The following is a 10,294-nucleotide window of genomic DNA, read 5'->3' on the forward strand; positions in this document are numbered from 1 at the left end:
GGGCTATGGTCCTGATGCATGTTGACGAGATACTGGTATGGTTGGGGCAAAGGGCCCATTTCTGTACCCTACCACTCTGAGTCTTTATAAGCTGCTTTTAAGGATAGCAAATTCACAAGGAAAGTGCAAAGGAAATGCAGCTCCTTAGGGACCGCGTTACGGAACTAGAGCTGCAGCTCGATGACCTTCGTCTGGTCAGGGAGAGTGAGGAGGTGATAGAGAGGAGCTGCAGGCAGGTGGTCACGCCGGGGCCACGGGAGGCAGACAAGTGGGTCACGGTTAGGAAGGGGAAGGGGAAGAGTCAGGTAATAGGGAGTACCCCGGTGGCTGTGCCCCTTAACAACAGGTACTCCTGTTTGAGTACTGTTGGGGGGGACAGCTTACCCGGGAGAAGCGACAGTGGCCGTGCCTCTGGCACAGAGTCTGGCCCTGTAGCTCAGAAGGGTAGGGCAAGGAAGAGGAAGGCAGTTGTGATAGGGGACTCGATAGTAAGGGGGTCAGATAGGCGATTCTGTGGACGCAGTCCAGAGACCCGGATGGTAGTTTGCCTCCCTGGTGCCAGGGTCCGGGATATTTCTGATCGTGTCCAAGATATCCTGAAGTGGGAGGGTGAGGAGCCAGAGGTCGTGGTACATATAGGTACCAATGACATAGGTAGGAAAAGGGATGAGGTCCTGAAAGGAGAATATAGGGAGCTAGGAAGGGAGTTGAGAAAAAGGACCGCAAAGGTAGTAATCTCGGGATTACTGCCTGTGCCATGCGACAGTGAGAGTAGGAATGCGATGAGGTGGAGGATAAATGCGTGGCTGAGGGATTGGAGCAGGGGGCAGGGATTCAAGTTTTTGGATCATTGGGACCTCTTTTGGCGCAGGCGTGACCTGTACAAAAAGGATGGGTTGCACTTGAATCCTAGGGGGACCAATATCCTGGCAGGGAGATTAGCGGGGGCTACTGAGGTGACTTTAAACTAGAATGGTTGGGGGGTGGGAATCAAATTAAAGAGGCTAGGCGTGAGGAGGTTAGTTCACTACAGGGGGATGGGAACCAGTGCAGAGAGACAGAAGGGTGTAAAGTGAGGGTAGAAACAAAAAGTACTATGGAGAAAAGTAAAAGTGGCAGGCCGACAAATCCAGGGCAAGCATTAAAAAGGGCCACTTTTCAGCATAATTGTGTAAGGGCTAAGAGAGTTGTAAAAGAGCGCCTGAAGGCGTTGTGTGTCAATGCAAGGAGCATTCGTAATAAGGTGGATGAATTGAAAGTGCAGATTGTTATTAATGATTATGATATAGTTGGGATCACAGAGACATGGCTCCAGGGTGACCAGGGATGGGAGCTCAACGTTCAGGGATATTCAATATTCAGGAGGGATAGACATGAAGGAAGGGGAGGTGGGGTGGCGTTGCTGGTTAAAGAAGAGATTAACGCAATAGAAAGGAAGGACATAAGCCGGGAAGATGTGGAATCGATATGGGTAGAGCTGCGTAACACTAAGGGGCAGAAGACGCTGGTGGGAGTTGTGTACAGGCCACTTAACAGTAGTAGTGAGGTCGGAGATGGTATTAAACAGGAAATTAGAAATGTGTGCAATAAAGGAACAGCAGTTATAATGGGTGACTTCAATCTACATGTAGATTGGGTGAACCAAATTGGTAAAGGTGCTGAGGAAGAGGATTTCTTGGAATGTATGCAGGATGGTTTTTTGAACCAACATGTCGAGGAACCGACTAGAGAGCAGGCTATTCTGGACTGGGTTTTGAGCAATGAGGAAGGGTTAATTAGCAATCTTGTCGTGAGAGGCCCCTTGGGTAAGAGTGACCATAATATGGTGGAATTCTTCATTAAGATGGAGAGTGACATAGTTAATTCAGAAACAAAGGTTCTGAAAAAGAGGGGTAACTTTGAAGGTATGAGACGTGAATTAGCTAAGATAGACAGGCAAACGACACTTAATGGATTGACGGTGGATATGCAATGGCAAGCATTTAAAGGTTGCATGGATGAACTGCAACAAATGTTCATCCCGGTTTGGCAAAAGAATAAATCAAGGAAGGTAGTGCACCCGTGGCTGATAAGAGAAATTAGGGATAGTATCAATTCCAAAGAAGCAGCATACAAATTAGCCAGAGAAAGTGGATCACCTGAGGACTGGGAGAAATTCAGAGTTCAGCAGAGGAGGACAAAGGGCTTAATTAGGAAGGGGAAAAAAGATTATGAGAGAAAACTGGCAGGGAACATAAAAACGGACTGTAAAAGCTTTTATAGATATGTAAAAAGGAAAAGACTGGTAAAGACAAATGTAGGTCCCCTGCAGGCAGAAACAGGTGAATTGATTATGGGGAACAAGGACATGGCAGATCAATTGAATAATTACTTTGGTTCTGTCTTCACTAAGGAGGACATAAATAATCTTCCAGAAATAGTAGGGGACAGAGGGTCCAGTGAGATGGAGGAACTGAGCGAAATACATGTTAGTAGGGAAGTGGTGTTAGGTAAATTGAAGGGATTGAAGGCAGATAAATCCCCAGGGCCGGATGGTCTGCATCCCAGGGTGCTTAAGGAAGTAGCCCAAGAAACAGTGGATGCATTAGTGATAATTTTTCAAAACTCGTTAGATTCTGGACTATTTCCTGAGGATTGGAGGGTGGCTAATGTAACTCCACTTTTTAAAAAAGGAGGGAGAGAGAAACCGGGGAATTATAGACCGGTTAGCCTAATGTCGGTGGTGGGGAAACTGCTGGAGTCAGTTATCAAGGATGTGATAACAGCACATTTCGAAAGCGGTGAAATGATCAGACAAAGTCAGCATGGATTTGTGAAAGGAAAATCATGTCTGACGAATCTCATAGAATTTTTTGAGGATGTAACTAGTAGAGTGGATAGGGGAGAACCAGTGGATGTGGTATATTTGGATTTTCAGAAGGCTTTTGACAAGGTCCCACACAGGAGATTAGTGTGCAAACTTAAAGCACACGGTATTGCGGGTAAGGTATTGGTGTGGGTGCAGAGTTGGTTAGCAGACAGGAAGCAAAGAGTGGGAATAAACGGGACCTTTTCAGAATGGCAGGCGGTGACTAGTGGGGTACCGCAAGGCTCAGTCCTGGGACCCCAGTTGTTTACAATATATATTAATGACTTGGATGAGGGAATTAAATGCAGCATCTCCAAGTTTGCGGATGACACGAAGCTGGGCGGCAGTGTTAGCTGTGAGGAGGATGCTAAGAGGATGCAAGGTGACTTGGATAGGTTGGGTGAGTGGGCAAATTCATGGCAGATGCAATTTAATGTGGATAAATGTGAAGTTATCCACTTTGGTGGCAAAAATAGGAAAATAGTTTATTATCTGAATGGCGGCCGATTAGGAAAAGGGGAGGTGCAACGTGACCTGGGTGTCATTATACACCAGTCATTGAAAGTGGGCATGCAGGTACAGCAGGCGGTGAAAAAGACGAATGGTATGCTGGCATTTATAGCGAGAGGATTTGAGTACAGGAGCAGGGAGGTACTACTGCAGTTGTACAAGGCCTTGGTGAGACCACACCTGGAGTATTGTGTGCAGTTTTGGTCCCCTAATCTGAGGAAAGACATCCTTGCCATAGAGGGAGTACAAAGAAGGTTCACCAGATTGATTCCTGGGATGGCAGGACTTTCATATGAAGAAAGAATGGATGAACTGGGCTTGTACTCGTTGGAATTTAGAAGATTGAGGGGGGATCTGATTGAAACGTATAAGATCCTAAAGGGATTGGACAGGCTAGATGCAGGAAGATTGTTCCCGATGTTGGGAAAGTCCAGAACGAGGGGTCACAGTTTGAGGATAAAGGGGAAGCCTTTTAGGACCGAGATCAGGAAAAACTTCTTCACACAGAGAGTGGTGAATCTGTGGAATTCTCTGCCACAGGAAACAGTTGAGGCCAGTTCATTGGCTATATTTAAGAGGGAGTTAAATATGGCCCTTGTGGCTACGGGGGTCAGGGGGTATGGAGGGAAGGCTGGGGCGGGGTTCTAAGTTGGATGATCAGCCATGATCATAATAAATGGCGGTGCAGGCTCGAAGGGCCGAATGGCCTACTCCTGCACCTATTATCTATGTTTCTATGAAATGATGAAAACCATTGGACTGGTCTGGCCCTGATGCTGGTTGGGATGCCTGTTCCTTTGAGCCGTGGAAGGCCACAACCCTGACACAGATATAAGACAATACATTGGACAATAAACCAACTGACACAGCCTTAGACATAGAACATACAACAGTTCGTTCGGCCTCAAAGTTGTATTGATCCAGCTAAAAAGTAAGTCTAAAAACCCCCAAAAACTAATCCCTCCTTACTACATCATGTCCCTATCCCTCCATCTTCCTCATATTCATGTGCCCATCTAAATGTCTCTTAAATGCCTCTAATATATTTGCCTCTACCACTGTACAACGCAGTGCATTCCAGGCATCCACCACTCTCTGAGTAAAAAAAATTTCCCCTCACATCCCCTTTGACCCTACCCCCTCTCACCTTCAATGTATGCACTCTGGTATTAGCCATTTCATCCCTGGAGAAAAAAAGAAACTCCCACAATCTTACAAATCTCCAGTCGGTCTCCCCTCAGCCTCTTCCACTCCAAAGAGAACAACCCAAGCTTGCACGTGTTATCTCGTGATAGCGCTCGCCCCCTAAGCCAGGCAGCATCCTGGTAAACCTCTCTGCACCCTCTCCAACGCCTCAACATCCTTCCTATAGTGGGGCGACCATTATTGTATGCAATATTCCAGACGTGGCATAACCAGAGTTTATAAAGTTGCAACACACATCAAAGTTGCTTGAATTTCCAGCATCTGCAGAATTCCTGTTGTTTGCGTTTATAAAGTTGCCTTGGCTTGACCTGAAGAGAGCTGATTTATTCTGGAGGAGCCACTGTTGCAGCACAGGTGACCTTGTGATTCCACCATGTTTCGTTGAATTTCAGCAATGTTAGTGAGACTGTTTGCTGGTCGTGTTTTGTGCTCAATGTTTTCATGACAGATGAAGGCTTTTCCTGCAGATTATTCTTCCTTTTTTTCTCTCTTGAAACAGCCAATTTCTGACGTCCGATGGGTTCCGGGAGAGGCTGCTGCGGAGTGGGACAGGAGGACCGCGAGTGGATAGTCCCAGCCTGACCAGACAGCGCGAGGGATCTCCCAGTTTGAATAGCCTGCAGTCGTCCATTGCTAGTCGAACGTCACTGGAGAAAAGTGATCTCGTTAGCTCGGGAAATGCTCAAATGCTGAAACCTGTTGGTGAAGCGAGGCTACGGCGTTTTCAGCACCAGGCAGACAATTTGACCACATCTGAGGGTGAGAGCAAGTTGGGGCAGAGGGGCAGCTTTGTGGAGCGTTGCCAGGAGCTGGCACGTTCCAACGAATTTAGTGCTGTGGATCTGCGCCGGCTCAGCTGTGAGTCGGACAGAAGAATTTCGGTGATAAATAGAACCCTGTCTGAATCCAATTCAATACCGGGATCAAGACCCATGCAAGCCAGTCCCGCCGGACAGGAAGCCCAGCCAGTAGCAAATTCCCTCAGCTCACCTGCCGAATTACCAGCTGCCTCGAGACCCAGAATGAATGAGACTTCATTCTAACGCTGACTGCCTCGCAACATTTCATGTGAATCCAGACTGCCAGACTTTTCCAGCTGGGAGTTCCAAGGAAGGGTGTGGAAAGATTTTTGGGTTGGGTGATTTGAAGCAGGTACTGACCCCTGACCTTTGGATGAGTTGTTACTGATCTCCAAGTGTTTCTCTTTCAAATTGGAGATGAAATGAGCTGCAGGTCCGCATAAAATTCCAGTTGAACTGGCTGCCACGTGAGGGTGCTGCAGATCCACGGAAAATTCCAGTTGAACTGGCTCCCGCATCAGGGAGCTGCAGGTCCACGGAAAATTCCGGTTGAACTGGCCCCACATTAGAGAGCTGTATGTCCATAGAAAATTCTGGTTGAATTCGCTCCCACGTCAGGGAACTGCGGGTACATAGAAAATTCTAGTTGAGCGTGTCCTCACATCGGGGATCTATGGGTCTGGGGAAGTCCAGCTGAACAGGCCCCCACATCAGGGCTCTATGGGTCTGGGAGAGTCTGGTTAAACTGGCCCCCACATCAGGGATCTGTGGATCTGGGGAAGTCCAACTGAACTCTCCCCCACATCACGAATCTGTGGGTCTGGGAGAGTGCGGATAAACTGGCCCCCACGTCAGTGATCTGTGGATCTAAGGAAGTCCAACTGAACTGGCCCCCAGATCGGGGATGTGTGGGTCTGGGGAAGTCTAACTGAACTGGCCCCCAGATCAGGGCTCTGCGGGTCTGGGAGAGTCCGGATGAACTGGCCCCCACATCAGGGATCTGTGGGTCTGGGGAAGTCCAACTGAACCGGCCCCCAGATCGGGGATGTGTGGGTTTGGGAGAGTCCAGATGAACTGGCCCCTACATCAGTGATTTGAGGATCCGTGGAAAACTCCAGCTGGTTCTGGACCTGCTTGCAGTGACTTTGTGAGAGCCTGTGTTGCCGGTAATTTATATGGCTGAAAACTCCCATCTGCTTTTGGTTAAAGTTTACATGAATCCAGGTCCAGAGTGCAACATGAGTTGCTTCATTTCTGTGTTACAATTTCTGGAGTAAACTCCACCTGCTTTTAATGTTACATTTCCGTTTACATGTTGGTTCCTCAAAGATTAAAAGATAAGAATCGAGGTCCAACCCAAAGGTGCAACCCATGCATTGCTTCATTTCCGTGATGTGGTTCCTAGTGCTGATGTTCTTCGGTTTGCTTCTTCTGTTACAAATGTTGATGCACATCTGGTGATGGCGATCTCTGTTACACTGGATCACGGTTTATCTTGCTAACTTCGAATGTATATGCACTCTCCCTCCCCTCCTCTCTTGTGTAAAGTCCCGTGGACTCGGCTTGTTAGTACTGAATCAAAATTTGGTTTAATATGCCAGCATATGTCATGAAATGTGCTGTTTTTGCAGCAGCAGTACAATGCAATACATCATGAGAGAAACTGTGAATTGTGAGCAGGGTATGTCCTGAGTGATATGGGGGGTCCTTGATGGATACTGCCTTTTTGAGGCATTGCTCCTGGAAGATGTCCTGGATGCTGCGGAGGCTAGTGCCCATGATGGAACAGACTAAGTTTACAACTCTCTGTAGTTTCTTTTGATCTTGTGAAGTGCCCCCCACCCCACCACGCCCATACAAGACTGTGATGTAGCCACTTTGAATGCTCTGCACGGTACATCTGTAGAAATTTGTCAGTGTATACGGTGTCATACCAAATCTCCTAAAACTCCTCATGAAATAAAGCTGTGCTTTCTTTGTAGCTGCATCAATATGTTTGGTCCAGGATAGGTCCGCAGAGATTTGATACCCAGGAACTTCAAATTGATTGCTCTTTCCACTTCTGACCCCTCTGAGGCCTGATGTGTGTTGCAGCTGGTTGCTGAATACCACTGATACACCTCGCTCCTGCATGCCTTCTTGCCTTCTCATCAGCATCTGAAATTCTGTCAACAATATTGGCATATGGTATGGATAGGGGGGAAAAAAAAGTAGTTGGCAGAAAAAAACGCCTCATTTGTTTTGTGTTACTTTTTAAATGTAGCATATCTTCATTCTAGATTTAAGGCGAAACATCCCTTCCACCTTCACCCTAATTGAGAACCTTCAGGATCTTCAGTCATTATTTCCTACTCTTCTACTCTGGTCGCCCCACTATAGGAAGGATGTTGAGGCTTTTCAAAGGGTGCAGAAGAGGTTTACCAGGATGCTGCCTGGTTAGAAGGCAGTATAAGCTTGGGTTGTTCTTTCTAGAGCAGCAGAAGCTGGGGGAAGAGCTGATAGGTTATCAGATTATGAGAGGCATAGATAGAGTAGACGGGGTATTTTTTCCAAGGATAGAAATGTAAGAAATTCAATGCAAGAAGTATCGTAGGAAAAGCGGATGAGCTCAGGGCATGAGTCAGCACCTGGAATTATGATATTGTGGCCATTAGTGAGACTTGGCTGCTGGAGGGGCAGAACTGGCAGCTCAGTATTCTGAGTTTCCATTGTTTCAGATGCGACAGAACAGGAGGGATTCAAGGAGGAGGGGTGGTGTTACTAGTCAGGGAAAATGTCACGGCAGTGTTCTGTCTGGACAGACTGGAGAACTCGACTAGTGATGCATTATGGGTGGAACTGAGAAATAAGAAAGGTATGACCATGTTACTGGGGCTATATTACAGACTGCCCATACCAAGCTTCCTCAACCATCTGAGGTGAAGGAGGTGCTATTGTGCCTTTTTCACCACACAGCTGGTGTGTACAGACCACGTGAGGTCCTCAGAGATGTGGATGCCAAGGAACTTAAAGCTGTTTACCCTCTCAACCCCAGATCCACTGATGTCGATAGAGGTTAGCCAGCCTCCATTCCTCCTGTAATCCACAACTAGCTCCTTTGTTTTTACGACATTGAGGGAGAAGTTGTTTTCTTGACACCATTGCGTCAGAGAGATGATGTCTTCCCTGTAGGTTTCCTCGTTATTGTTTGAGATAAGGCCAATGTAGTGTCTTCGGCAAATTTAATTAGCAGATTAGAGCTATGGGTGGCGACACAGTCATGGGTATATAGGGAGTAAAGGAGGGGACTTAGTACACAGCTCTGAGGGGCTCCTGTTCTGAGAGTCAGAGGGGTGGAGGGAGCGCACTCTTACCACCTGCTGGCGATCTGGCAGGAAGTCCAGGATCCAGCTGTACAAGGCAAGGTCAAGGCAGAGGTCTCTGAGCTTCTTGTAGAGTCTAGATGGAACTATCGTGTTGAATGCTGCACTGTAGTCCAAGAACAGAATTCTCACTTAAGCATCCTTCTTCTGCAAATGTGTAAGGACAGTATATAGAGCAGTGGCTATTGTGTCGTCTGTCGATCGGTTGTATTGGTAGGCAAATTGTAGAACATCCAGTTTGGGTGGTAGCAAGCTGCAGATGTAATCCTTGACCAACCTCTCAAAGCATTTGCTTATTATTGAGATGAGTGCGACAGGACGCCAGTTGTTCAGGCATGTTACCTTGGTCTTTTTTGGTACAGGGACAATGGTGGATAACTTGAAGCAGGAGGGCACTCTACACGGGACAAGGGAGAGATTAAAAACTGTCAGTAAACACACCTGCCAGTTGTGCTGTGCACATCCTGAGTACTCGTCCGTTCCCGCAGCCTTGCGACTGTCCACTCGTTAGAAACACCTGCGTGCTTCAGCCTCAGAGATGACCAGGTTGTAGCGGTGGCTTTCCTCGGAGGCTCAGAGTTAGCGACATTGAACCGAGCATAAGAGTGATTGAGCTCAGCTGGGAGAGAGGCTGCAATGTTAGCGGCACCACAATGTTTGGGAGTAATTCAAATGGAGGTTGTTACATACAGGGATAATTAATGGTTTGTGAAGTTCTTGTAGAATCAACAAGGTGATTGATAATGATTTGCTTGAAGAAATAAATCTCTAGGATTAGTTGGCAGTGGATTCTGAATCAGCGATTTTTTTTTTTTTTTTTGTAAAACCATAAATGTCAATTAAGACACTGTGAAGTGTGTTCTTCAAGTTGGAACCAGATCAACGTGAGGTAAGGGGTATCACACCAATTTGGTAATATCTTATCCACAAGTGGCATCCTTGAACCAAAGTCTTAGAGGCCTAATAAATTGATATAAGACAGTGCACACCTATTGTAAGGCAAAAAGAGACAATCCCGTACACACTTCCAATGGTAATCAGTACAGATGGTACTGACCATGATAATTCAAGTTAACTGGAGGCATAGGATTCCATGGAAAAAAAATACCTGAGTGATAAGCCTTGGTTATCAAATCCCTGTGATGAGTACAGTCCCCATATGAACTATCAACAACAATCAATTCCATTTTCCTCTTTTTGCTGATTGGCACAGTCGTAATCATTTAAGGTGCAATTGTTAAATTGAAAAAAAAATCAGGGTGATACTGTGGCTATCAATAATCCACTTGCGATGGATGAAGATGGACCCTGGACTGGAGAACAGAAGGAATAAGAGGGAGGTTGGCTTGGAAATGGGATATAAATCCTTACCAAGCCCTGGAACAGCACATTAATCCAGAATCGCAGAGTGACCCTAGGATCAACTATGGCAAGGAAAGCAGCTCAGGCTGAAACTCAGAGATAATGACCAGACACAGGTTGGACTAAAACTGGGTGTGTTGAGTTGTTCTCCAATTTTGGCAATTTACTTGCAAACATTTTGTTACCATGCGAGGAGACATCATCAA

The 10,294-nt window shown here is 46.6% G+C and overlaps 1 protein-coding gene across 1 annotated transcript in view; it reads left to right on the forward strand.

Annotated features, from left to right (window-relative positions):
- shkbp1 (SH3KBP1 binding protein 1) overlaps positions 1–9,503 on the forward strand; it is a 63,718-nt gene extending 54,215 nt beyond the window's left edge. The window contains exon 18 of the mRNA XM_072274399.1: positions 5,064–9,503. Coding sequence (XP_072130500.1) covers positions 5,064–5,607 — 544 coding nt within the window. The 3' untranslated portion in view covers positions 5,608–9,503. The remainder of the gene's footprint in view (positions 1–5,063) is intronic.
- The last annotated feature ends 791 nt before the right edge of the window (positions 9,504–10,294 follow it).

This window comes from Mobula birostris, chromosome 12 (genome assembly GCF_030028105.1).
Source record: "Mobula birostris isolate sMobBir1 chromosome 12, sMobBir1.hap1, whole genome shotgun sequence".
Classification (NCBI taxonomy): domain Eukaryota; kingdom Metazoa; phylum Chordata; class Chondrichthyes; order Myliobatiformes; family Myliobatidae; genus Mobula; species Mobula birostris.